This window comes from Osmerus eperlanus, chromosome 19 (genome assembly GCF_963692335.1).
Source record: "Osmerus eperlanus chromosome 19, fOsmEpe2.1, whole genome shotgun sequence".
NCBI classification, from domain to species: domain Eukaryota; kingdom Metazoa; phylum Chordata; class Actinopteri; order Osmeriformes; family Osmeridae; genus Osmerus; species Osmerus eperlanus.
In genome coordinates this window covers 11,516,415-11,541,470 of record NC_085036.1, presented here as the reverse complement: position 1 = coordinate 11,541,470, position 25,056 = coordinate 11,516,415, and the positions used below count along the sequence as shown (strand labels likewise).

General features: G+C 42.8%; 5 protein-coding genes and 1 long non-coding RNA gene across 14 annotated transcripts; 4 read left to right on the top strand and 2 right to left on the bottom strand.

The window, feature by feature from the left end:
- The first annotated feature begins 1,054 nt into the window (after nucleotides 1–1,054).
- LOC134039642 (gamma-aminobutyric acid receptor-associated protein) lies at nucleotides 1,055–2,261 on the top strand. The gene is made up of 4 exons (XM_062485640.1): nucleotides 1,055–1,231; nucleotides 1,547–1,625; nucleotides 1,782–1,900; nucleotides 2,012–2,261. Exons 1-4 carry the CDS (start codon nucleotides 1,142–1,144, stop codon nucleotides 2,090–2,092), a joined length of 369 nt encoding a protein of 122 aa, XP_062341624.1. The 5' UTR covers nucleotides 1,055–1,141; the 3' UTR covers nucleotides 2,093–2,261.
- A 562-nt stretch (nucleotides 2,262–2,823) lies between these two features.
- Nucleotides 2,824–7,968, top strand: gps2 (G protein pathway suppressor 2). 5 transcript variants are annotated; one of them, XM_062485634.1, is made up of 12 exons: nucleotides 2,824–2,976; nucleotides 3,830–3,947; nucleotides 4,066–4,175; nucleotides 4,303–4,415; nucleotides 4,781–4,860; nucleotides 5,038–5,117; nucleotides 5,370–5,532; nucleotides 5,836–5,919; nucleotides 6,090–6,166; nucleotides 6,477–6,572; nucleotides 6,998–7,081; nucleotides 7,375–7,968. In XM_062485634.1, the coding sequence occupies exons 2-12, from the start codon at nucleotides 3,854–3,856 to the stop codon at nucleotides 7,468–7,470; spliced, it is 1,077 nt and encodes a 358-aa protein (XP_062341618.1). In that variant the 5' UTR covers nucleotides 2,824–2,976; nucleotides 3,830–3,853; the 3' UTR covers nucleotides 7,471–7,968. The 5 variants fall into 5 exon arrangements, with proteins under 5 accessions (XP_062341618.1, XP_062341619.1, XP_062341617.1 ...); XM_062485635.1 differs by lacking the exon at nucleotides 2,824–2,976 and adding an exon at nucleotides 3,003–3,155; XM_062485633.1 differs by lacking the exon at nucleotides 2,824–2,976 and adding an exon at nucleotides 3,162–3,419 and having other exon boundaries at nucleotides 5,845–5,919.
- Nucleotides 6,017–12,409, bottom strand: LOC134039643 (uncharacterized). The gene is made up of 3 exons (XR_009932808.1): nucleotides 11,873–12,409; nucleotides 11,637–11,722; nucleotides 6,017–6,598 (listed from the first exon to the last, which is right to left on the bottom strand). It is a non-coding gene; the product is annotated as an uncharacterized LOC134039643 (long non-coding RNA).
- Nucleotides 10,061–16,197, top strand: tp53 (tumor protein p53). Of its 3 annotated transcripts, XM_062485629.1 has the most exons (12): nucleotides 10,061–10,223; nucleotides 10,392–10,514; nucleotides 10,730–10,757; nucleotides 10,970–11,170; nucleotides 13,044–13,230; nucleotides 13,714–13,826; nucleotides 14,030–14,139; nucleotides 14,394–14,524; nucleotides 14,808–14,896; nucleotides 15,109–15,212; nucleotides 15,399–15,517; nucleotides 15,623–16,197. In XM_062485629.1, the coding sequence occupies exons 2-11, from the start codon at nucleotides 10,444–10,446 to the stop codon at nucleotides 15,493–15,495; spliced, it is 1,131 nt and encodes a 376-aa protein (XP_062341613.1). In that variant the 5' UTR covers nucleotides 10,061–10,223; nucleotides 10,392–10,443; the 3' UTR covers nucleotides 15,496–15,517; nucleotides 15,623–16,197. The 3 variants fall into 3 exon arrangements, with proteins under 3 accessions (XP_062341613.1, XP_062341612.1, XP_062341615.1); XM_062485628.1 differs by having other exon boundaries at nucleotides 15,399–16,197; XM_062485631.1 differs by lacking the exons at nucleotides 10,061–10,223; nucleotides 10,392–10,514; nucleotides 10,730–10,757; nucleotides 10,970–11,170 and adding an exon at nucleotides 12,047–12,629 and having other exon boundaries at nucleotides 15,399–16,197.
- Nucleotides 16,146–22,654, bottom strand: LOC134039637 (E3 ubiquitin-protein ligase TRIM39-like). 2 transcript variants are annotated; one of them, XM_062485626.1, is made up of 13 exons: nucleotides 22,489–22,654; nucleotides 20,214–20,376; nucleotides 19,986–20,031; nucleotides 19,697–19,833; nucleotides 19,451–19,531; nucleotides 18,931–19,053; nucleotides 18,647–18,772; nucleotides 18,356–18,481; nucleotides 17,632–17,683; nucleotides 17,514–17,540; nucleotides 17,368–17,394; nucleotides 17,165–17,256; nucleotides 16,146–17,083 (listed from the first exon to the last, which is right to left on the bottom strand). In XM_062485626.1, exons 3-13 carry the CDS (start codon nucleotides 20,014–20,016, stop codon nucleotides 16,655–16,657), a joined length of 1,251 nt encoding a protein of 416 aa, XP_062341610.1. In that variant the 5' UTR covers nucleotides 20,017–20,031; nucleotides 20,214–20,376; nucleotides 22,489–22,654; the 3' UTR covers nucleotides 16,146–16,654. The 2 variants fall into 2 exon arrangements, with proteins under 2 accessions (XP_062341610.1, XP_062341611.1); XM_062485627.1 differs by having other exon boundaries at nucleotides 19,986–20,412.
- Nucleotides 21,700–24,589, top strand: slc25a35 (solute carrier family 25 member 35). Of its 2 annotated transcripts, XR_009932807.1 has the most exons (6): nucleotides 21,700–22,351; nucleotides 22,477–22,542; nucleotides 22,640–22,792; nucleotides 23,218–23,352; nucleotides 23,660–23,896; nucleotides 24,137–24,589. XR_009932807.1 is itself a non-coding variant. In XM_062485637.1 (5 exons), exons 1-5 carry the CDS (start codon nucleotides 21,980–21,982, stop codon nucleotides 23,828–23,830), a joined length of 897 nt encoding a protein of 298 aa, XP_062341621.1. In that variant the 5' UTR covers nucleotides 21,700–21,979; the 3' UTR covers nucleotides 23,831–24,108. The 2 variants fall into 2 exon arrangements, 1 of the variants encoding a protein (XP_062341621.1); XM_062485637.1 differs by lacking the exon at nucleotides 24,137–24,589 and having other exon boundaries at nucleotides 23,660–24,108.
- The last annotated feature ends 467 nt before the right edge of the window (nucleotides 24,590–25,056 follow it).

Sequence of the window (25,056 nt, the reverse complement as noted above, 5' to 3'; positions counted from 1 at the left end):
ACCAAGAGGAATACTCTGAAAACAATGTGAAGGAGGAGAAAAAAAAGAATGTGGGAAAGAGGTGAGGGCAGATAGCAGAAAGGATAAATGAAGGGGGTAGTAGAATGTGGGTAAAGAGCGCAGCTACTCATTGTAAGGATGAGAGAATGCATACTGGTATGGCAGATTACATTTTATGTTTTTTTTAATGATTGACAGGTTTCTCCAGTGGCTGTCGCGCAAACTCATATGCGGCTGTTGTTCAGATGTTTAACAAACATCATGCATGCATACTCATGCTCTTTCTCTCTCTCTTTCACTACACTGAGATCATGTAGACATACACAATCCACCCTTACACACACACATACAGTCACTTTTTTTCTCTCTCTTTCTCTCTCTCTCTCTCTCTCTCTCTCTCTCTCTCTCTCTCACACACACACATACACACACATTCGCTCTCTCTTTTTCTTTATCTCTCTCTCTCTCTCTCTCACACACACACACACACACACACACACACACATTCTCTCTCTCTCTCTCTCTCTCTCTCTCTCTCTCACTACACAGAGATCATGTAGACATACACACTTATGACATCATCAGTTACACACCAGACTTTTTTTTCATATCACAGATGCTTGACTAAATGTTGTTCTCAATAAAGTTATCATTTTGTGTTTCATTTGGTATTGCTTTTTGATGGTTACTACTTGATGATTATTACTGCACTGCTTCACGTGGATTTGCTGTAGTGGAGATGGACTACTAGTGTTTTCTTCTTGGAGACTGATAAAGGAAAGAATAAAAATGAAGGGTCACACACAAAATATACACAGAAAAACTGTGTATACAAATATTGTTACAATGTAAACTTGACAAAATGTGTAGTCCAGAGCCATAGAAAAATGTATATGGCTCTGGTGTAGTGTAAACTGGACTTTGGGCCGTAGTGGACTTGATGGACAATCTCATATAGCCGTCACCTAGACATTACAGAACCTTAGCAGCGAAAGTTGGATCCCTCGGCATCAAAACACTTCCTGACGTCACAGTTTGGCTCTCACACCGTATGCTGTATCTAGCCAACCAACGTGACCGTGACACATCTCCAATATTATTCAGAGGACTGGTTTTGGAAGTGGTATATACCTGTAAAACAATGAAATTTATTTACAAAGAGGAGCACCCGTTTGAGAAAAGGAGGTCAGAGGGAGAGAAAATAAGGAAGAAGTACCCGGACCGGGTGCCAGTAAGTTGTCAATGCGCAAATTGGCAATGGCAAACATAGCTAGCTACTAAGCTAATTCGTTAGCCTGCTGCTACTTTATTTTGTTATGTTTGCCATATTATAACGTTAGCTACTATGTTTGATTGATATTGTGAAACTAAAATTATGGCTAGCTTAATAGATCGTCTACGTTACAAACAGATATGTTGACAAAGGTCTTGGTCTTCCACCAGAAGAGTTGTGTTATTGTCAAGATACGTAGCATGCAGTAGCTATGCTTTTCACCTTGTTAGCTAGCTAGCAACATCGCCAACTGATTGTGAAATAACAATGCAGGTCATAGTGGAGAAAGCACCCAAAGCCAGGATAGGTGACTTGGACAAGAAGAAATATCTTGTACCTTCTGACCTCACAGGTATGTGTATTAAAAACATAAATTTAGATCATAAATTGTTTCTGCAGGACGTTTATATTTGTATACAATTTTCTCCATGCTTCTCTGTAACATATTTGTGATCCTTAATAGACTGTATGTTGTGCTTGAAATAACCCTGATTCCACTACATCCCAGTCGGACAGTTCTACTTCCTTATTCGGAAGAGGATTCACCTCAGAGCTGAAGAGGCCTTGTTCTTCTTTGTTAATAACGTAATTCCCCCAACATCAGCCACAATGGGCCTTCTGTACCAGGTACTGCACCATCCACATTCATAAAGAAAGTCTATTTGCACAGTTTTCCAGCCACTTACATTACATTATATCCACAATTGTTTAACATAATTGTGAATGCCCCTGTGCCAGGAACACCACGAGGAAGATTTTTTCCTCTACATTGCCTACAGTGACGAAAGTGTCTATGGAGGCAGCCAAACAGTTGTCTGAACATCATTACATGCACAAGGGACTTGACTCCCCCCCCCCCCCCCCCCATCACAAAACAGGAAAAAATAAAGTTTTCTTGTGTTGGCTACAAATGACAAATGCACTTTGAATCTGTCTTGGCCCTTATGTCTTTATTGTTTTTCACTATTAAAGCCCAAAGATGTCCCTCTGGTGGTGGTCCACAACATCCTTATGCTGTCACTTATGTTTTCGGGTACAATTAAACTCCTGAACTCCTCGCATGTCACTGGGAGCTTGTTGCAAGAGAATATGGGTACCCAACTAATAGTTTTCAGATTTTTAATTATATAGATTCCTAGGATGATGACGATGATGATGCATAAAATCAAATTAATCATTTTTAGAAATGTATAGCCTAAATAAGTTGGTTTTATGATGTGTCTTATAATTATTAATCATAAGACACTTTATTGCATCATGCTTACATTGTTTAATTCTCATTCAAGACATATCGAATATTATTCAATATATGCAGTGTGATAAATGTATATGTTTAGATTGGTGAGCCATTGATGTGTTTGTATGTTTATGATTGCTTTATTATATGACTACATCTTAAATATAAAATGTCTGATCACTAAATATATACAAAATGTCCTGTCTTTTTTTAACTACAAGATTATGTTGGAGGGTAATGAAATATAGAATAACGTACTGAAAACACTTTCACATACACACTACTGTCTATTGATTACAATAAATCAGTCACTGGATGAGTTCCTAGTCATAGCCGGTGGACACTGGATAGGGACCACAATGCCAGCCTATAAAAAAGCTGTCAGTGCCAGCACGTCATTCAAGACAACGTCCAGCAAGATTTGAGCTAAAACTCGCCTCAAAAACACTTTCAGATACGGACTCATGTGCGTTTCAGATAATTTCACCTTTTTGTGCGAAATTGCTGTTTGTGTTTGCGTATTTACTAACTACGCTAGCTATATGCTGTGACACGGAATGACTGTCACACCGCAGACTAGCTTTTAGATTGCTAGTGTGTCTAGCAGCTTGTTCTGACTGCACTGGGACGACACTCAGAACAGAAGTATGTTCACAGCGCGGGCGTCCACTAGGATGAGCTAACTTGGCTAGCTAGCTAGTTTAATACACGCGGAAATTTATGGCAACTTATTTAGCAGTGACAAATCGTGTATTGACATTTTACATCTTAGTCATGCTTGGCTAGCTGTTATCAATAAGTCACCTTTTAGACTGGCTTGATGCTAGCTAACGTCAACCAAGTAGCTAGCTCTAGCTAGATAGCTAGCTTTTCAGAAATTCTTTTCCGATTCACATAGACTTTGGAATGGTAAGTTGTTGATGCGATTATTAAAAAAATAGTGTCGTGAAATAGTCTAGTGGTAGCCTATAAAATAGCATTTTGGCTTCAATAGCGAGCTAGTTTGATTTTAAAACTTATATTGCGATAGAGCTAGCTAGCTAATTAGCTGCATACCATTAGCTCTATTTACCTACTGTAGTGTAATGATAATAAGAAATATACGTTCCCGGCGTTAAATGTGGTAACAGGTTAATTAATTGATGAGTTGTTGATTATTGGTGTATGGTCCACGTTACCATGTATTAGACATGTACGGTCAGTTTTACCGTAACAGTACAAATGTGGGAATTACAACAAAATACCTGGATCTAATAAATCTCTGTGACTACAGTACGGTATGTGGTAATAAGAGCTTACTTTTGCCTCTTTGCTTGAAGCTGGCACCGTCAATTCCTACCATTATGCCAGCTCTACTGGAGAGGCCGAAACTGACCAATGCTATGGCACGCGCCTTGCATAAACACATCATGCGAGAGAGAGACCGCAAGAGACAAGGTGATGAGAATGTATTTCAATTTCTGTACGAACCGTCTCCACTCTGGAACAGGGATGCATTATGCATCTTAGCAAAACCTAACTCGTGAAAACCAACTAATTCTATATTTTGTCACAGAGGAAGAAGAAGTAGACAAAATGATGGAGCAGAAACTAAAAGAGGAGGAGGAGAGGAAAAGAAAGAAAGAAATGGAAGAGAGGATGTCTTTGGAAGAAACAAAAGAACAGGTGGAAACTGGAACCAAGACAAACGGCCTGAACTTCCACCTTTCAGAGGACCCACGATCTATGATATTCTCACTCTGTGTTTCTGTCAGTGTTGTCACCTAACATCTGCTCCTCTTTAAAACTCCAGATAATGAAGATGGGGGAGAAGCTCCAGGGCCTTCAGGAGGAAAAACACCAGCTCTTCCTTCAACTGAAAAAAGTTCTTCACGAGGAGGAGAAGAGACGGAGGAAAGAGCAGAGGTAAAGGCCATCACTTTCTGTCGTTGGTAGAGATGTCACTTCCTGTCATTGGTAGAGATGTCACTTCCTGTCATTGGTAGAGATTTCACTTTCTGTCGTTGGTAGAGATGTCACTTCCTGTCGTTGGTAGATATGTCACTTCCTGTCGTTGGTAGAGATGTCACTTCCTGTCGTTGGTAGAGATGTCACTTTCTGGTGTTGGTAGAGATCTTCCCTACTGGAGGTGGTATGGTAGAGCATTTGACCACAGATCAGAAGGTAGCATGTTCGAATCCACCCCTGTATGTCGCTGTGGATGAAAGCGTATGCAAACAATACACCATCACTAATGATGTGCACCGTGTTCTTGTTTTTCTGTGTTGCAGCGACATGACAACCCTGACTACTGCCAGCTACCAGCCAGGCATGGCGATCCACTCAAGCCAACACTTACTGAGCATGCAAGGTAAAACAGCTTTGCGTCATCTGCTCTCTTTATGTGAATAATCTCCAATGCAAGTCAGCTGTTTTTATTCCTTGTGTTACTTAGTTTAGGTTATGTACACAGATTGGCCATGATAGAATCACAGATATATGTATCCCCCTGTTCACATCTCCTTTCTATTCATTTGACTCCCCTCAGCCAGTCAAGTCAGCCATGGCCGTCCTGCTGTGCTACTCGGGGAACGTAATAAGCAACTCTTCCAGTCCCCTGGCATTCCAGTGAGTAGGCATTTTTCACAATAAAAGTCCTCCTGGTTTGCACATAGACGTTTCTGACAAAACATTGTACTCTAGCCTGGATATTGGTTGGGGTTCACATCTTTGTGGGTGATGTAGGATTATACTTGTATTAAGATATGTGAAAATGACTATGATAGGACTTGAGTTTTCAGGTACTTGAAATGATTTATTACTGATCATTTCGGACTTTGGCATATCTTTCATGTTAATAACTGTGTTGGTGCTTGACAGGGTCGCCACTACCAGAGTCAGGCAGGGGTTTCTGAGCACGGTCAGTACTCTGGCAGCCCGGCCGGACACGGGCCCTACGGAATCCCCCAGACCCAGCACCCATCCCCCTATGGCCCCGGCCAGCCCAGCACGGTCACCTATGCCAGCAGCTCCCAGCTCCGAGGTCACTGTTGGTGTTTTATGCATAATAATAATAATGTGTTCTTAATCTGCAGTCAGATGCTCTAACCACTACCTAACAAAACAAAACCTAGATCACATACACATCTCTAGCTACTTAGTTTATTCATGTTTCTCAATTGATACCCATGTAGGTTGTTGAGGTTATTAGTGTTTTGATGTTCATGCAAAAAGGCTGGTTCTGGTTCGCTCTAGACAGGAATATCACAACAATTATTGCTCTGGACATAACTATGACAATATGTAGTCAATCTAAGTACTTCCCCATGTTTCCTGCTGTGTCCAGGGGCCTCAGCCTTTCCAACCATGCAGTACATCCCTCACCAGCAGCAGGCCTACGCTGTGCATGGACATTTCACCTCCCAGCCAGGTCAGTTTCACTTGTGTTTGGCCCAATATCAGCTCTCCTGAGTCACCAAAGAACACGCGTCACAGAAACACACACAGTAACACCTTTCATCGACAGCCTTAATCTAACCTAATCTAAACTGTAGCCCACTTAACCCAGCCTAACCAAACATGTCTTGTCTTTTACTGCAGGATTCATACCTAGTGCAGGGATCCCTCTACAGAAGCAGTTGGAACATGCCAATCAACAGTCTGGCTTCACTGACTCTGTAAGTCTATGTGCATACTGAGTCAATACGTGTGTGTTTACTGACTCTATAAGCACATCCATGCCAAGGCTGCATTGACAACGTGTGTGTGTTTCTAATACGGGGGGTCAGATGGCTGAGCAGTTAGGGAATCGGGCTATTAATCAGAAGGTTGCCGGTTCGATTCCAGGCCGTGAGAAATGACGGTGTGTACTTGGGCAAGGCACTTCACCCTACTTGCCTTGGGGGGAATGTCCCTGTACTTACTGTAAGTCGCTCTGGATAAGAGCGTCTGCTAAATGACTAAATGTCTTTTTCTTCTGGTGTTCAGAGCCCCCTGAGGCCTATGCACCCCCAGGCTCTCCATGCCAGTGCCGCAGGCCTCCTGCCTAGCTCCTCCATCTCTGTTCAGATCCCCTCTGCCAAGGTCAGTCTCACTCTCTACACCCAGACCTGTTTTGAACAAATCCCCACTTCATCCTGTTTACCACAACACACTCCCTCTCTCTTCATTTACAATATACGTCAACGTTTTTTTAAGACACTTTTATCCAAAGTGACAATCCATGAGTGCTTGAAAATACAGCTGAGAATCAAGGATCAGAAGTGTATAGTTCCAACTGTATTTTGGGGGTCAGCCTCAAAAAACTGTCGGTTATAACCAGGAACAGTGCAAAGTAATTACATCTCAGCTTCCAGGCATGGTGCAACAAAAATGTCTCAACTACCGTAGTACATATGACATTGCTTTAGCTGTACGATCTTAGGAGCAACATCAAAAAGTTTTATGTGTGCTGTCTTTATAATTCGGTTATAAATAAGAGATATTTATCCCCCCCCCCCCCGGAACAGTCTGGTTTGCCATATGCCCACCCACCCCGCCCTGCATCTCCAGGAAGCTTCACCCATGGGACACCCCCACCACAGGCTCACCCTGTGAGTACAAACCCTCTCCCACCCCCCCCCACACACACACACATGTACATAGATACACACTGACGCACATAGACAGACACACACACACACGTATGCACATTGACACACACAAAGACAGCATTCACCCTTACAGACACGCGCACATGCTCGCACACATACATGTGCACACACCTTAAATTTCGTCAGCAAAACAATTATTATTCTTGTGAGGATCGCCCACATTATTTTACTACCTGATTGAACAGAGATAGGCTGATACGCTAGAACTGAAGTGTGTTTATGCCGTGTCCTAGGCAACCTTCCAGAGCTCTGCCCAGCCTCCTCCTCCTCGTCATGCCTACCTCTCTCAGACCCAGGTCGGACAGAGGTTCTACCATCACAGCAAGTAAACGGAACGACCAGCAATTACAGACTGACCTAATTCTCCAAACAGCTTAACCCTAACTGCAGGAATGCCTGAAATTGTGTTTTTTGACAATAATAATGTATTCTTAGCATTCACAAGCATGTTTTATTTTTTGTCAAGGTTTCTGTAAATAAGCTCTCGTTTTATACTGGGTATGGCTCTCAAAGCCACAAGATGTAGGAGAACAGATTGAGGAAAATCTGCTTTACAAACTATTGTTTAAGTTTATTACCACAACATCCAAACTGTATTTTAATTACAAAATCCTAGTACTATACGTATTTAAGGAGTAAATGTATTTAATACAAATTTTAATGAATTAAATGTAAACCCTTCTCAGGGCCCATGGAAGAGTTAAATCACAAGAAGTGACTCTCCTAGCCACATATTTGTGGAAGCCATATTTTCCTAAGCTTTTAAACTGAAAAAATATTATTTTGCAACTAATTTTATTAAATTGCTCTTGATACCAAAACATGTATTCAGTCTCATCTTTATTATTTCAGTACAAAATTATTTGTGGTTCCCATAATATCTGAACATGTTTTTTGGTGAAGAGTACCATCAAAATGTTCCTAATGTATATTTGTGTAATGTTCAGTATATCTGTATATTAACGCAACCTCCACCTGCTTTACTGTCTGCTATGCACGCTTATGGCAACAAGGGTGCACTGGAGCATGTGACGTTACGTCAGGGTGAAGTGGATAAGCATGTGAAACTGAAACCGCACAAAGGCGACGCAAACAGAATCATTTATCTGCTGTGAAATCAGTCCAAGGACTCAACCATTAAAAAAAGAACATAAAGAAGAATATTAAGAGAAGTGATCTGATGGGGTTTAAATCTTGCCAGTGTGTGGGAGAGGAGCAGGGCGGAAGCTGACTGCACTCTTTTGACTAAGGAGGACAGGGTGTGAAAAAAAAAGTCTGACTCTTCCGTGACTCAGATGCCGCCTAAATTCAACCAAATATCAGACTACGTTATCAGAAAGGCTTTCAGAATTCGGTCACTGTCTACGGATTTGACAAAAATATTTTAATGTGGGTTGGAAATTCAATCCGGTGGTTTGTTTGAATGACTCGGCGTGGTATGCCGTTTTTGAACTCGAAAAGACAGGGATGAGTATATTTTTCTTTAGTTGTGGACTGAAACTAAACGGTCGCATCTGGGCGGGTTTTCTTGAATGATATTCTGCTGTTCCCCTTCCATGTATTGTATTATTGTGTTATCTTAAGGCAAATGTCTATATTTGGCAATGCCGTTAACTGCACCATAGTCAACATTCTAGTAGTGTGTTTCTCCATATTAGTTGGGCCTTTTGTTAAGTTTTCGTTTTGGCTCTCAAATGCCCATTTCTATTTCCGAGTCGTGAATTCATTACTATTGGACAGTCTGGGTGCTCTTTTCCTGACGATTGTACCTATTTGAATGTCGTCAGATGGAATTAAGGCTCCCTCAACTTCCGCCGCCCGCCACATATACAGGGGGGATCATTTTGTCTCAAACTCTCATATAATGGACCTGTGTTCCCCTGTGTCATCTGCTTTGGATGTCAGTTGCTTGTATGAGGACTTGTTTGATAATTCCGACATTATAAGTGACAGGTAGGTGTTTCTGTTTTAGCTATGTGAAGGGAAGAAATATCTTGCTCCAGTGGTTGCGTCTGTCTGTGTGGGCCTATTACATGTGTGGCCTCTCCAAGCCTCTCCGGGGATCTTTTTCTTTTCTATTCGACGAATGTTTAATTAATACGATATCTTATGTAGCAGTTTTTCAAAGTAAAATTAGTCTTGAGCTTCAATATGTTGTCTTGTTGGAGAGACGTATTACAAGATGGTCAGCATGTGCAACAAAGAGCCATTTTATATGTGCCTGGGAGCAGCATGGAGGAAGTGCTTTTGGACATTTTTTAATCATAGTTTTCTTTCAGTGCATCGGACAGGTTTGTATAAAGATGACATCTCGCTGTTCCTGAACATAAAATGTAATGTTGCAATGTAAAATTGAGCACATAATCTTTCCTCCTTGAGCCAACAGATCTTTTTTTTAAGACTTAAAAAAAGTAGGCTACTTGACGAATGAATTAGAATGTTCATCCTCATGATAATTATACGATTATGAAAATATTTGTTTCACCAAAAAGTGTTTTTTTAATTTCAACATGTTTCAACATGGTGGGTATCAACATGTTTCTCTTAAATAGTTTCACAAGTGAATACCTGGGTATAGATTTGGATTGCTGTACAAAATGCAGTGATTACTATATACAATGAAGCTAGTTTGATGCCTGTTTCTGAAACATGACTGGGGAAGGTTTTTAGACAGTTTTAAAGATATACTTAGTATTAAGATTAATATTATTTGGACAATTAATCTTTAGATGTTGTTTCTACCTACACAGCATCAATAACTACAAATGGACAGTAATTGTTTTTATCATCTATGCACAACACATCGGTGACTGGACGTTGATTGTGATTGAATGGCCTAAGAGTTTGGAATGTAAAAAAATAAACAACTTTGGTAGATTTTATTAAGACATCAGTGTGAGGTTGTGTTGGCCTTTTAATTAAGCCACACCCACATTTCCGGTCCAGCAGGGGAATCCCCAAGTGAAGCGTGGTTATAGTTAGCTACTAGCGGCAAAAAGCTGTTTTGGACGGCTGGTCAAGCTTGTTTACAAATTTATCTGTTTTGAGCCACGCGCGACTGACAGTTTTCAACTACGTAAAGGTAAATAATCAGGAAGTGTGTATTTTGTTAACGTTTTAATCATGGCAATAACACGGAAGTAATGCTTCATGTCTAACTAGCTAGCAAACAGCTGGACGTCGCCAAAACGTCGTGCTTGGCCGTGAACTGTCTGATTCATTTGGATGTATATTTCTACTCTTTACACAGCTCGGGGTTGTTGTTCTTCACCGATTACAACTTCGAGAGGTTGACCGATATTATGGATGAACCGGTGGGGAATGAATCTATCACCTTTAGCCAGGAGTCTTTCCATTATCTATGGAACTTAATGTAAGTATAGTATATCTGTGAACATTTGCTAACCGTCTGACCACACTTGGATTAGAAAGCTAATCAACATATTATATTAGGCCTATGTAAGAAGAACGACCGTACACCTATGTCGAGGAGCATGACAACAAAGTTATATTTCCGTGTTTTAGTATGTGGATATCTATTCTCGTATTTGTGTGTTAACTACCTCCCTCTTCCCTCACTTTCCCTAGGGCTGACCAACCAACAGAGACAGAGAATGTAAGTATTAAACGCAGAAAGCTGAATGGTGGGAAACACTCTTAAGGTTCATCAATAAGTCACATTGTATATTGACAAATCAGTGCACCAGATGATGCATTTTTCTCAGCATACGCAATTATACTTGGAAAGAACATTTGTATCGTCTGTTTTGTGAATAAGTGGTCTTCCCATTCAGAGAATAACTTATTTTTTTATGTGTGTGAGTGCAGTGTTTAATGGAGGCCCCCTTGTTTGATGAGGAGGATCTCTTCGAGGAGCCCAGCATTCCAGCCCCCCAGGCCCCCTGCCACTCCTCGGACAGTGGCTCCAGCCTCACCTCCACGGTCCCCTCCACCACAGACTATCCTGGCTCCCTCAACTTCAGTCTGAAATTCCAGCAGTCGAGCACAGCGAAGTCAGTGACCTGCACAGTGAGTGTCTTAACGTGCTCCTAGCTACACCGTCACCTAGCTAGCCTAGCAACCACGCATGAACATGAACCTTTGTTCTTAGAAAGCTGTTGCCACATAATGGATCAGATTAAAGACATATTTTTCCGACATATATCGCCTTTCGCAGTGACCCAAATCGCATTCAACTTTAGTAAACACATTTTTTTTCCACACAATACCAGGTCATTTATATACTTAAGTGTCTTTAATCCCTCCTCAGGATATATCTCCTCATATTGCTGTTTAATTAATAGAAATATAGACTTTTATGAACAACCACTCATAACGTTGTGTGACTTCAACAAATCACTTCCTAAAAAAAGAACGAAAAATAATAACAAAAATCCCTTTCTTAATTGCACTATTAGAATCATTCATTTAAATTCTGAAACTGCTAGACGAGGATTTTGTCGTCTAGGAGTCCTGTCGTGGACATTATTATTACCTTAGACGTCACAGATTGTCCGATCCTGTCCAGGCACCCATTGTCTCTGTGCGACGTTGCAAAAAGTCACGAGGAGCCAAGTCTTTCTGTCAAAGAGTAAGTCAGGGGAGATTCTAAAACTACACATATTGAGCTGCGATTGACCCAGTTGATTGACCTTTTTTGACTTAAGTTGGCCCACATATCATAATATTATAACAATAAATAATAAGCGTCTACAACTTTCCAATTCTCACCGTGTTGTCCCTAGACATGACGGGGCATGCTGGTCATTTGTGATTTCAGGAAATCTCTTCCAGCGAGGATGGGGTTAACAGCGCCCCACCCCCTCCCCTTTACTCAACCAGGCTTGTATACTGAAACTCCTTCTGTGCTGGTTTTAAAAACCTGGAAGACCTCTTTTGGTCTCAGTAAGTTAGAGATATGAGGTTATTACATCGATGCACATGTTAACCTGTTGTGTTAATACTGCCGTAGTGATGGCGCAATAGGCCCGGTAACCTGTTGGCTAGCCTCTGTGTTGCTAAGTAACAAGCAGTATCTGGACCTTTTGTACCTACAGCATCTGGAATAAAACTTTGTAGCTCTTCCTACCAGCAGTATTCTTTACATGCTGTAATCTGAGAAAATACAAGCTACCATACATCTACCACTATGTAATATTACAAATAAACCCTGTAATATCCTCAATTCAAAACACAAAACCTTGTAAAACAAACAATATGGCATGATGTGTTTTCATCATATGAATTTCATCAATAACTTTGGAGGTATTAAGGCTTCAGTCATATTGCTTGTGTTGGGACATGCCCTGGCTTGTCTCTGAGCAGGGAGGGGGGAGGGGGTGAACAACACAGCAGCACAGCAGAGTCTCCTTCCAGAGTACTTATACCTGTAGTCTTGTAACTAACAGTAGAAAGAAGTTGTGTTTTGTAAGCGGTTCGGCTCATGGTTTATTTATTTGAGTAATAACTAAGATCTGTTTTACTGAAGGTAAGATATTTAACTTATTATTAAATACATTTTCACATTAACAGGTTCAGGATAAACTAATCATGGGTCAAGCAGGTTTGGCTGTCAACTCAACATTTTGATGACTAACTTTTCTAACTACGGACTTTATTTCTAAATGACCCGGAATTCAAGTTATAGATTATATATAGGGAGAAATAGGACAGGCATAGCTCAGGGGGGGAGTGTTTGACTGTAAATCAAGCGATCCCTGATTTAAAAACAAAAAAACATGTTTGTTGCTTTGGATAAAAGTATCAGATAAATGAATATAATATTATCATTTGGCAAAATGGTATATTACAAGTTATGATCATCTTTGATAAAAATAATAATAAACAATATTATAATTATAATTAACCAAAGTTATTATTAATAACTTTCTTTCCTTCTCAGTATTCACCAGAGCTGAACAAACTGTTCTGCCAGCTGGCCAAAACTTGCCCGGTCCAGATGGTGGTGGGGCAGGCCCCTCCCCCGGGCGCCTTGCTGCGTGCTGTCGCTGTGTATAAGAAGTCCAAAGATGTGGCGGACGTGGTGCGCCGCTGCCCCCACCACGAGAGGACCACCGAAAATAACGAAGGTACACAACCAACCAGGTCCCGCCCTGGAACCACGCCCTGGAGCCCCTCCACTGCACAACACGCCCCAACCAGTTCACTCTGTTCTGGATGTGTGATCTTTCTCTGTACCGTGAACTGTCGTCCCTGTGCCCTGCAAGTACTGTGTGTGTGTGTGTGCGTGTCACTGTGTGCGTGTGTGCGTGTCACTGTGTGTGTGTCATGTCTGTCCCTGCGCCCTGCAAGTACTGTGTGTGTGTGTGTGTGTGCGTGTCACTGTGTGCGTGTGTGCGTGTCACTGTGTGCGTGTGTGCGTGTCACTGTGTGTGTGTGTGCGTGTCACTGTGTGCGTGTCACTGTGTGCGTGTGTGCGTGTCACTGTGTGTGTGTGTGTGTGCGTGTCACTGTGTGCGTGTGTACGTGTCACTGTGTGCGTGTGTACGTGTCACTGTGTGCGTGTGTACGTGTCACTGTGTGTGTGTCATGTCTGTCCCTGCGCCCTGCAGGTCCTGCTCCAGCGGGCCACCTTGTCCGTGTGGAAGGGAACAACCAAGCTCGCTACTTGGCGGACAACCACACAGGCAGGCACAGCGTCCTGGTTCCCTACGAGCCTCCACAGGTACGGCTCCACTATCCTACCCTCCTCTCTACCTCCAACCTACTGGCTGCACCCATCATAACTGTCTGTCACCTTCAGTAAACCAGAAATTACTGTAATGACGAGGCTGCTGGTTACCTGCCTTGTGCATGGATACCAAGTGGTGTGTGTGTGTGTGTGTGTGACGGTACCTGACAGGTGTGTCCATCCTTCCTGCCTCCCAGGTGGGGTCAGACATCACCACGGTGCTCTTTAATTACATGTGTAACAGCAGCTGCATGGGGGGAATGAACCGCCGGCCCATCCTCACCATCATCACCTTGGAGACACAGGAGTAAGTGTTCTCCATAGGGCTGGGGAGTTAATGAATTTACGTTAATGAATAAAGCTAGTTCAATTCAAGTCAAGTACATCAAGGCAAAGATGACGTCATCATCACACGTGGATTTTTGGGATGTCATGGCACTAGTAGCTGTAGCAATAGAAGCCTAAATTAACTCAAAGCTATATCGGTAGCTAACTGTTGCTCCTTGAAACCAAACCAAAACGTTAGGAAACAAATCGACTGCTTTCTCTGCTCTCCTGCAGGGGGCAGCTCCTGGGCCGGCGGTCCTTCGAAGTGCGGGTGTGTGCCTGTCCCGGGCGGGACCGCAAGAACGAGGAGGAGAACTTGCGCAAGAACGAGGAGAAGAGCAAGCCTGCTCCTGGAACCAAACGCAGTACGAGCCTAAGAATATAACTCCCTTAGTCATGCAGTTATTTTTATGATTTTTTTTTACATTTGATTCAGTTAGCAGATGCTTTTATCCAAAGCGCCATACAAATGCTGCACAAAGAAAGTGCCGTTCTAACAGTATTTCTGTGGCCAGAACCGTCTGTGTGTGAGTGATGGATAAAGACCTTTTTAAAGTTTGCGTGTGAACTAGTGAAGTCGCTCTGGATAAGAGCGTCTGCTAAAAGACTAAAATGACTAAATGAACTAATACTCTGGATGATTGACAGCTGTGAAGGAGGCCGGTCTTCCTGTTCAGCGGCCTGAGGACAGTAAGAAGTCTTGCCCTGGAGGGGAGGAAGAGGTCTTCACTCTTCAGGTGAGCAAGAGCTCCTGAACTTTTATTTTACTTTTTGTTTTTCCACCCTTTCCAGACGTGTAGCAGACGTGTGCCTGGCCGAGGCCATGGTTCACAGTGATAATCTGTGTCCTACAGCTATAAAATACAGTAATCTGTAAACCACAGTATGCTTGTAACATACAAAATATAGCAAAGTGGTTAGGGTTTTGACTCGGTCTGTGCTTTCCCAGGTTCGGGGAAAGGAGAGGTTTGAGATCTTGAAGAAAATCAACGACGGTCTGGAGCTCAGCGACCTGGTGCCGGCAGCTGATGCTGAAAGATACCGACAGAAACCGTGAGTTCTGAGATTAGTGTCATTAACGTAGAAATATATATATATATATATATATATATATATTATTTTTTTTGACAGGTTTCTCAGGTTTCTTCAGGTTATTAGAATTCCTCAGACCCTCTGTAGACTCAAATAATTTTCTGTTGTCTTTCTGTTTCCTTCTCTCATGATCTCACTTCCTTTCAGACCTGCCAAAAGCACCAAAAAGGAAAAAGATGGACCCGGAGTTCCTAAGAAAGGAAAGAGACTTCTTGTCAAGGAGGAGAAGAGCGATTCAGACTGAAGTGCATTTTTCAAGGAACACCAACAATCTGACATGCTGACATTTGTAAAGCGGGAATTTCGTCCTGATTTCGTCCAGTTAAACACTCTCCCTGAACTTGCAACAGGTTACAAGAGCTAATGTAACCTTCTCTTCCCGCCAGTGTTACTTTCATTTAAAGGACATTTAATAACAGCAGTTGGATGCTCTAAAATGTGCCATTTTATGAACACTCCTTTCCCAAAGTTAGAATGGATCTATGTACGCCTGTCTACTAACATAATTTTTAAAGGGTGCTTGTTTAAAATATTATGTTAAACAAATCTTGATTTCCAAATGAGGGGGAAACATGTTGTGTTAGATCAGGTAGAGACCATATTGGCATTGATGGCATTTGACAAAAATTACTTAAATTATGATCGGGAATGAGGAATATCTACCTACCCTACCCATTTTCTCGCCAGTCTTCATTTTCCTACAGTACTTTCTTACTTTTTTTTTATACATTTTGATATCTTTAGATGATTTATAGGCTTTTATTTTTTAAGTCAGATTTGTTTAGTTTCCTTTTATCATAGTGGCACGTAGAAAATGTATTTTGTCTTTATTTTTATGAAATAAAACAGTGGACTGCCTTTAAGAAAAAAAATCACATTTTATTAATCGTACACATTGGAGCTGTATGAAAACGTGTTAAGAAGATTAAAACGTTTTGAGGACACAGTTTCTTGCTCGGTATACAGTGGTCATTAAAATCTGTCACTAATCAACATCATGCTTGTAATTGAGAAAAGCAGTTGAGATATTTCATAGAAATAAAATGTTGCTTAATTATCGTTTCACCACATGACTTCAGTCAGGCAGACTGGTCAAAATCGCTCAGGTATACTACATAGATGCTTAATATAGGTCTCACTTATGGCTGTTAAGGCAACTGAAATGTGGATGAAATTTCAGATGTGCTAAGCATATTACTGCCCAGAGATGCAGTTGTCCAGTCTGCAACAGAGTCAACAAGTTCCTTATCTTCCATATGAGGGTCTGGGAGACGGTCGTGGTTGACGCCTGTAATAAAATCACGTGGGATTTGAACTGCGACCTGTTGGTTTGCTGTCAAGTTGCTCCGACCACTGAGCTACACCCAGCATCCTATACCGTGTACTGGTTACAGCCTCTGAGGTTAGTGGATCGAGGAGCAGATCGTCATGAGCGTACGGCCGTCCAGAGGAGCAAACAGCGGATACAGCTTCTCCTTGAAGTTGTCCTTAAAGGTGTAAATGTGCACCCTGTTCTCCACGTTGTAGAAAGAGACCTGCCCCTCGTCGTAGTCCAGGTAGACGCCCACCTTGCGCGGTACAAGCGTGAGAGGCAGGACGGTCTCGGGTTTGGAACAGGCGTAGAACTGTCTCGTGCTCCTCCAAAGCGCCCAGTAGCCCTCGGCGGGGTCCATGGGGAAGCGCCCCAGCCTCTTGGCCGAGGCCGTAGTGAGGCCCAGCCTCCAGTAGCCGTTGTTGGCCAGGTCGACCTCCCAGTAGTGACGACCCGAGGAGAGGCCCTCCCAGCCCAGCACGCAGGGCCAGATGTCGAAGCGCTGAGGCCCGAAGGACACCTGTAGGAAAAGGTATATCTTAGTGGGTAGAGCATTTCACTGCAGATCAAGCTTCAAATCGCCCCCCATACTTTACATTACCTCGGCTGGGCTCAGAGACTCCTGCACCTTCTTACGGTCATCGGAGAGCAGCAGCCAGGGGTGGCTGGTCTGGGGGTCCAGAGTTATGTCAACTAGAGAAGACAGGAGGAGGGAGAGCAGGATGGTGCCACAGTTATTCTGGGGTTCTCTGAGTCCGGATCACGGAGGAGGGATGAACGTTGATGCACAAAGGAGGTCATTACCTGAAGCACTACAGATCCACTCCCACACTGAAATAAAACATACATCAATGTAAAAAAAAAAAAAAATCTATTTAAAACAATTCAAATAAATGATAGAAAATTATAATGAAAAGGTTGTGTTACGGCAAATGCAGATCAAATATTACCTGAGTTTGGGATGTACTTTGGTGTTTCTGTGAGGTCAGAAAACAACACTTCAGAATTTGCTACACGAAATGATGCGGGACATTGCGATGCTAACAGGCCATGGGGACTCAAAGTTACCTGTTTTCCAGGTGCGTTGTTTGGTGGCAAGCCAGAGCTGGGCCACCGTTCCCTGGAGGACGAGAACAACAGTATGTATCAGAAGAGGCACAGAGAGTGAGGAATACAGATGGCAGGGTCGAGGGTGTGGGTTATCTAGAGCACGGTGAAGAGCGTGGGTTATATTGTTATATTGTATCTGGTATCTGCTCCACCAGCTCCGTGATTGGGTGACCTTATCACTGGTTATAAAAGCACTGTCTGGTGCCCTTTTCCTGTGAGTGTAAATGTTGGATGAGGATAGAATCAGTCGGTGGAAAAGCTCCGTTGTATACTGATAAAGAAAGCCAAAGGGGCGTGAATGCCCAGACACATTTAGTCATTTAGCAGACGCTCTTATCCAGAGCGACTTACAGTAAGTACAGGGACATTCCCCCAATGCAAAGTGAAGTGCCTTGCCCAAGGACACAACATAATTTGCACGGCCAGGAATCGAACCGGCAACCTTATGATTACTAGCCCGATTCCTTAACCGCCAGATTCCCTAACCGCTCAGCCATCTGACTACCTAAAGACACAGAGTGATAGACAGACAGATAAAGACAAGATACACTGGGCGAGACATGTCGACCGTGAGGGTGCGTGTGTGTGTGTGTGTCAGGGTGCGTGTGTGTTCGAGGGTGTGTGTGTGTGAGGGTGCGTGTGTGTTCGAGGGTGTGTGTGAGGGTGGGAGTATGTGACTCACCGCATCGTCCTTCAGGAGAGACCAGGTGATGAACTCCAGGAAGGGGAGGAGTCTCCCTACCTTTTTCTTCTTGAGCTCTACCTGTCTCAGCATCTGGGCCACCTCATCCTTCATCAGGCCACATCTCTACACACACACACACACACACACACCAGGGCTCACAGTTAGGCTACAGGTGCTGCACACACACACACACACACACACACACACACACACACGCTTGCACACGCACTCAAACCCCAGGGCTCACAGTAATCGGCTACATGCACTGACCAATACACACACACACACCTCTGTCACAGACTGAAGCTCCTTGGCCCATTCCATGATCCGCATCTCTGTGTCCCTCGAGTCTTCCTGGTGCTCCCTCTGCGTCTCTTGGTCCTGGGGTTCTTCTCTCTTCTGTTGCCAGGCGGTCTGGTGGATCATTCAGCAAAAGACTGCGTCATTACCTTCACATAAATCCCTACAGGTAGTTTAGAGTCGAGTCTCCACATCTCTGAAGAGGAAAATGATACACTGGTGAAAACCTCCACTCCTCCACCATCCGTCTGCTTGTCATTTGAGAGACCCACCGTGTCGATGTCCACTGTCTTCAGCTCCTTTGCCCACTGGAGGATGAGCTTCTGGCACTGCTCCAGACTTTGCTCTCTCTGGTCGGCCATCTTGCTGGCACCCTGCCGTGAATGCTGCCCACTCTGAGTACAGCAACACACCCTTAAAGTCTCCCAGGCAACGTTTAAAGACAACTATCGACTATCACTAACAACAAAGCTACCTGTGGCCTTATCGAGCATTGTTAGCAAAGATAAGTGTGATCTCAGGAGCAAGGGTTGACGTTCTGATTTATAAATCTGTGTTTGAATCATCATGTCATTGGGTTGGCTAGGAGATACTAGATCTATGTTCAGTCCACTTTCCACAACAACCACAACTTTACATTTACATTACATTTTATACGTTTAGCAGACACTTGTATTCAAACTGTATTTACTAGCGCCTTAAAGTAACCACATCTCAGCTACCAAACAGAGTAATACTCTATTCCTCTAAGCTCATCAGATCTCAGAGAGCAGCTCAGTTTTCAGGACCCACCTTGCACACCTTCTCCACCTGCTCTTTCCACTGGCTAAGGAACCTCACACAGTCCTGCAGTCTGCGCAGGTCCTTCAAATCCTGGGCAAAAACAAAACGTGGATTATAATCTCCTTTAGTTGATCAACCCATTCTCCTGGATAATATGAAGGTGATATCTCCCTGCCTGCTGTCGTTGGTCTGAGTTAAACATCTGTCTAGCCTAGTTTTGGTTTGGAGGTAGAGATGATGCGTAGCCTGCAGTACCTTTGGTCTGGCGGTAAAGCTGCTCTTGGTGGGTGCAGAGCTGTGCTGTGTCACGTCCTCCTCCGGTAGAGTCCAGCGCACGGCCCCAAGAGAGCTGCTCTGAGCTGCACTCTCAAAATGTACTCCAAGATTAGACTCTATACACACACAGACAATACATACACAGTTCCTTCACTACGGGGTACATTTGACAGCTGTATGCGACTTCACAATTCTCATGACTCCGTGAGAAAGTCTGAATGCCTATACAGATCAACAGACGAATAATAAACGAACAATGATCACTTACTGGCCTTCTTTTCCTTCAGAATGCTTTTCATTTTGAAGACGTTATTCTGTTGAAGGAGAGAGGGGGCTATTGTTAAACATTTACCACCAATTAATTGATTTCCTACACTGTCTCAATGAGTGACCCATGCTAAATGATTAGCCAATTCTAAATAAACACATAAATAATTCACTATTACTAACTTTATATCAACAACAGTAATTGACGTAGACATCATAAAAGCCTTACCTAGCAGGGTCCTGAGAGAGGCTTGTACTCCGTAGCACACGCAGTACTGAGGACCATGAGCACTAAGGAGCAGGGAGACCTGATCCACTCAGAGACCTTTAGCCCTGCTGGGTGCCTCCCAGCAGGTAGTAGTGACGCAGGCTCCTTTATGATCAACATGACTCTGGCGCCAAGAGAGACCAATGCTCTTTTAAGGCATCTTATGAAACCCAGTGAAGATGTATTATGGTTTATAACAGAGTTGGAAATGATTATTTTTTTCTTCTTCTCCTCAGAACAGGATGGTTTTGTGGTCGTCATTTTTTTTAAATCTCCATTGACAAGTTGTTTTTAGCCGAGGCAGTGTACAACATTAGATAGAAATGGATTATCAACTATCACACAGAGGGGTCTATGACAACCCCCTTGACAGATAATAACAGTGATAGGTTAATTGCTATTCCTATTAATTGCGTTGTGTTTGGACAGATTACATGTTAACTCCCTGTGCCCTTCCTTACTTAATCATGTCAGAATTATATTATATTTTAGAGATGAATCATCTGTTAACACTTTGGCTTGTAGGTTTCACGATAGAATTTTTTGCTAAGTTTGTAGGCAAGTCATGATTCTTGTAACACTCTACACAAAGGTAAATTCCAAACCGTCCAGTTATCAGAATCAGAATTCGTTTTATTCGCCTGTTGTTATACAAACACGGAATTTACTGTGGCAGGGAGGTGCAAAACACTAAACATATACAGATCTTAAATTAAGTAAAAGTACAAAAGTTTAACTATTTCTAAGAACTAAACAATCTAAGAATACAACAATTTAAATAGCCTATAAAATAAAATATATATAAAAATAAGAATAGAATGAGCAGCGTGAATGGTCAACATAGTGCGATCTAGAGTTCTGTCCCAGAATACGCCTCAGATGTTGGGTGTGGAGTTCCACTGGGAAACCTATTTTCCACAAGCAGTGCCCAACCGCATACCTACGTGGCCCCCAGCTACTGTAACAGCTGAAGAGACAGTCATGAGTCATGTTCCGCAAATGAACTCAACGCCCTTTTAATTTCGAAAGCTATTACTGACAGAGCAACTATGCCTATTGTTAACTACACCACCGGACATAAAAGGCGATGCGAGTTGAAGCGATAATGAAACATGTTTAAATAAACCTCCCAGTTCTGCTCTGTATGAATAAGATAGCCCTACTAAAACAGTATCCTATTGGTTTCACATTTCCCTTATTCACTCATATTGGGTTGAATCACATTTTCATCATCTGACACTTTTATGGTGGTCATGCTCAACTACTGTAACGTGAGGTTAAGATAAAGCCAATCATATGATCTATGGAACATCACTAGAAGATGGTCTGACAGCCTTGTGAGCGACAGCTACTTTGTGGTTCAGACTGTCCAATCAGGAGATAGAACGGAGGTACGACCAAAACTCCTCTTTTCATTGGCCAGGAAGGCGAGCTAAGGATGCATTCTATTCATACATACACGTAATATGTCTGCGCTCAGATGAATGAATGGCCACAACAAGGAGACATTTAAGGGCAAACTGTTATTGATAACAAAAGCTAAAACTGACAAGTATAGATGATTTTTTCAGGCGTTGTTAAATTTCTATGCGTCGCTGTACAAGTGTATGATGCAATTTATCTTCGCTGACTCCATGATCTGTCAGGACGTTGGGAACAAATTGGACTGAGGATTTCTCACCGACGAGACACATTCATTATTTAAAAACCACCAAATCCCGTTGAGTATGGATTTTGTTTTTGGGGGAGTGGCGGCCTGTGGGGCTTGTCTATTTACAAATCCTCTTGAGGTGGTGAAAACCCGCATGCAGCTACAAGGAGAATTGAAGAGCAGGGGGTCATATCAAATCCACTATCGCAATGTCTTCCACGCTTTTTACACTATCGGCAAAGTAGACGGACTTGCTGGTTTACAAAAGGGCTTAGTCCCTGGACTCGTATACCAATTTTTCATGAACGGTGTCAGACTCGGCTCGTATGCTCTCATCGAGACCTCCGGTTACAGCCACACGGATGGACGTGTCAGCGCAGCCAAGACCACCGTTGCGGGGGCCGTGGCTGGCGTGGCGGGCGCGGTGATGGCGAGTCCCATATATTTGGTAAGTATTAGCGATTTGAATGACAAGTTGCATTTGAAGGATTTTGTTTTATTGATATTTTACTCTGAGCTGAATAATAACGTTAACTGAACCCTTATTGTTGTTGTTTTACTTCCATTTTGAAGGTAAAGACTCACCTTCAGAGTCAGTCCACCTCATCTATAGCGGTCGGACATCAACATAAACACCAGGTGAACGATGTCCCACATAAGAACGGCATTCTTTGACAAGCGTCATCTTCCACCGAAACTAAAATCAGATACTTGTTCTTTCGTCACGCTATCCCAGGGGATGATTCAAGCGCTGGCAGCCATCCACAAGCAGCATGGCATTCTGGGACTGTGGAGGGGCTCTAGTGCAGCGATACCACGGGTCAGCGTTGGCTCGGCGGCTCAACTGTCCACATTCTCTACCTCCAAGGAGTTTGTCACAGATTTACAGGTTAGTGTGTGCTGCTGTTTTGGTTGAAACTCAAGAAGGGGAGGGTAATGTGAACAGGCCAATGTGACCAGATCTGTTACGTTGGCTAATTGGCTAATTGGGACACCTTTTATAAAACGTAAAAATAAAAGCTGTAGGGTGTTAGCTGAAGGAAGAAGCAGAAGGGAAAAGTGCTTGGAGAAGGATTGCAACACAAGGGAGTACTCTGCAGAAACAGGACACCCCACACCCCTCCTCACCCAGTCACATGGAGGTGACATAACTTTGTATACTGAGAGTCCTGGGAAGCTGAATTAAAAGGGTCTTTGTTGGAACACCACAATTATTATGCTAATTCTAACCACTGGCTAGTCAAACGAATGCCTGCTGTTAGCAATGGGAAAACACAACATGTCCTCTAAGCACAGTGCTTTTCTTTTTTTCAGATATTTCCAGAGGACAGCTGGCTGGTGGCTCTGACCGCTGGTCTGATCAGCAGTGTAGTGGTGGTGTTGGCCATGACACCCTTCGACGTGGTCAGTACTCGACTCTACAACCAGCCAGTGGACCACCTGGGCAAGGTGAGCGTCTATAGGAGGCCCGGAATATTCCTTTATTAGGATTCTTTCCTTTAGCTCTCATCTTGCTCTGATCCACACAGTGCAAAGTATAGCTCAGTGGTATAGCACTTGACTGTGATGCTATCAAGAGGTCACAGGTTCACATCCCTCCTGTATGTCGCTTTGGGAAAGAGTGTCTGCTAAATGAACACATTATTCTGAAACACAGATAAAGAAGCATGGAAAGTGAGCACAGCCGGGCCAGGGGGGTCCTCATCGTGTTAGTCCTGAACTGTGCCTCTCCAGACTGACATAACCTGTCTTTCAGGGAGAGCTTTATCGGGGCTTTGGAGACTGCTTCTCTCAGACGCTGAGGAAGGAGGGTCCGACGGGGCTCTACAAAGGCCTGGGGGCCTCGTACTTCCGCCTGGGGCCACACACCATCCTGTCTCTGCTGCTCTGGAATGAGCTCCGTAAGCTCTACCAGAACCACAGATAGCCCAGGACACGAGAGGCTGTCAGTTGTAAAAAAAAATTGGTTACTCATTACAATCCCGAGTGACATGTTTAACCCTTGTGTTATCTTCGGGTCATTCTGACCCATTAGTCATTGTGACCCACCGTCGTATTGCGACAACTTTACCGCATACCAAAACAAAGTGAAGCATTTTCTTTTAACCGTTGGGCTGTCTCAGACCCCCCACATTGCGAAGGTTAAAAGAAAATTATTTTTATTTGTTTTTGTATTGGGTAAAATTGGGTAAACACAACGATGGTTCGTCATGTGACCCGAAGGCAGCACAAGGGTTAAATATCCTCTAATTTAATGAATGTAGTCTTGAGGGAGGGAAGGGAAAGAGCAATAGGAAGATATGGGAGGGAAGGACATTCTTCAGGCACTCGATTTGAATAACGATTCAGCTGTCAGCAACAAAGTATGTACCAAAATGATATTGAACACTTGAATCCCATGACTATGTTTTAACAGGTCTGATGTGAGACACAGGAAAGAGGTATAGGGAAATATCAATCAAATCAATATTGCGTGGTCTATTTAAGATGAGGCAAGACGGATTATCTTGAAACCGACAGGTTGAGATCTGTATTTCTATCACAAACCATTTTGACTTGTATCATGTACTGTTAGTGAACATCGTTGTCTGTTGTACATTCCAAACAGCTCTCCACATTTACGCACTTATTTTTATGTTTGATTTAGTTATTGTAGTAGCCATGGATTGATTTATTGTGAATTAGGGTTATTTTCGCATAATGGTGTAACTTCAGCAGCTGTAACAGACAGGTTTATAGAAGTTTATGGTCATTCTTGCCACTTGCCTTACTGTCAAAATTACTCTGTGTTAGTGCCATGGATTGTCAAAAATAAAATAGGTATACTTATTTGTGACAATACTGGCAGTAATTACTGTTTCTATTAAGAGATCATTGGTAGGACTGATAATACCTCAATCATTAATAACGTTACTGAAACATGTTACTGTTTATGCAACTTTGCACATGGGAAATTAAGGATTGAGATGAATGTAACATAACATTATGGTTATTTTTGTTACAAATGAATATATGCAATGCCACCTAACCTCACGGGAGCTAAAAATAAAATCTAACCGAACAAAAACGAGTTCCTTGTGATTGTTTTGTAAATGTAACAATAATGTGCTTCAAAATATGTTTGTCTATGCCTCCATGGCATGAGTTTTCCGC

What these genes read in the sequence shown, in the direction of transcription:
- LOC134039642 (XM_062485640.1), top strand. Translation starts at nt 1,142, where the DNA reads ATGAAATTTATTTACAAAGAGGAGCACCCGTTTGAGAAAAGGAGGTCA. An exon ending in TGTACCTTCTGACCTCACAG is followed by an intron (nt 1,626 to 1,781) that starts GTATGTGTATTA and finishes ACTACATCCCAG; the next exon opens with TCGGACAGTTCTACTTCCTT. An exon ending in CAATGGGCCTTCTGTACCAG is followed by an intron (nt 1,901 to 2,011) that starts GTACTGCACCAT and finishes CCCCTGTGCCAG; the next exon opens with GAACACCACGAGGAAGATTT.
- gps2 (XM_062485632.1), top strand. An exon ending in AGTCTGGCTTCACTGACTCT is followed by an intron (nt 6,167 to 6,476) that starts GTAAGTCTATGT and finishes TCTGGTGTTCAG; the next exon opens with AGCCCCCTGAGGCCTATGCA. An exon ending in CCCCACCACAGGCTCACCCT is followed by an intron (nt 7,082 to 7,374) that starts GTGAGTACAAAC and finishes GCCGTGTCCTAG; the next exon opens with GCAACCTTCCAGAGCTCTGC.
- tp53 (XM_062485629.1), top strand. Translation starts at nt 10,444, where the DNA reads ATGGATGAACCGGTGGGGAATGAATCTATCACCTTTAGCCAGGAGTCT. An exon ending in CGAAGTCAGTGACCTGCACA is followed by an intron (nt 11,171 to 13,043) that starts GTGAGTGTCTTA and finishes TTTCCTTCTCAG; the next exon opens with TATTCACCAGAGCTGAACAA. An exon ending in GACCACCGAAAATAACGAAG is followed by an intron (nt 13,231 to 13,713) that starts GTACACAACCAA and finishes TGCGCCCTGCAG; the next exon opens with GTCCTGCTCCAGCGGGCCAC.
- LOC134039637 (XM_062485627.1), bottom strand. Translation starts at nt 20,016, where the DNA reads ATGAAAAGCATTCTGAAGGAAAAGAAGGCCA. An exon ending in AGACAGTGGACATCGACACG is followed by an intron (nt 18,773 to 18,930) that starts GTGGGTCTCTCA and finishes ATGATCCACCAG; the next exon opens with ACCGCCTGGCAACAGAAGAG. An exon ending in AGCTTCAGTCTGTGACAGAG is followed by an intron (nt 18,482 to 18,646) that starts GTGTGTGTGTGT and finishes GTGTGTGTGTAG; the next exon opens with AGATGTGGCCTGATGAAGGA.
- slc25a35 (XM_062485637.1), top strand. Translation starts at nt 21,980, where the DNA reads ATGGATTTTGTTTTTGGGGGAGTGGCGGCCTGTGGGGCTTGTCTATTT. An exon ending in GACATCAACATAAACACCAG is followed by an intron (nt 22,543 to 22,639) that starts GTGAACGATGTC and finishes ACGCTATCCCAG; the next exon opens with GGGATGATTCAAGCGCTGGC. An exon ending in AGTTTGTCACAGATTTACAG is followed by an intron (nt 22,793 to 23,217) that starts GTTAGTGTGTGC and finishes TCTTTTTTTCAG; the next exon opens with ATATTTCCAGAGGACAGCTG.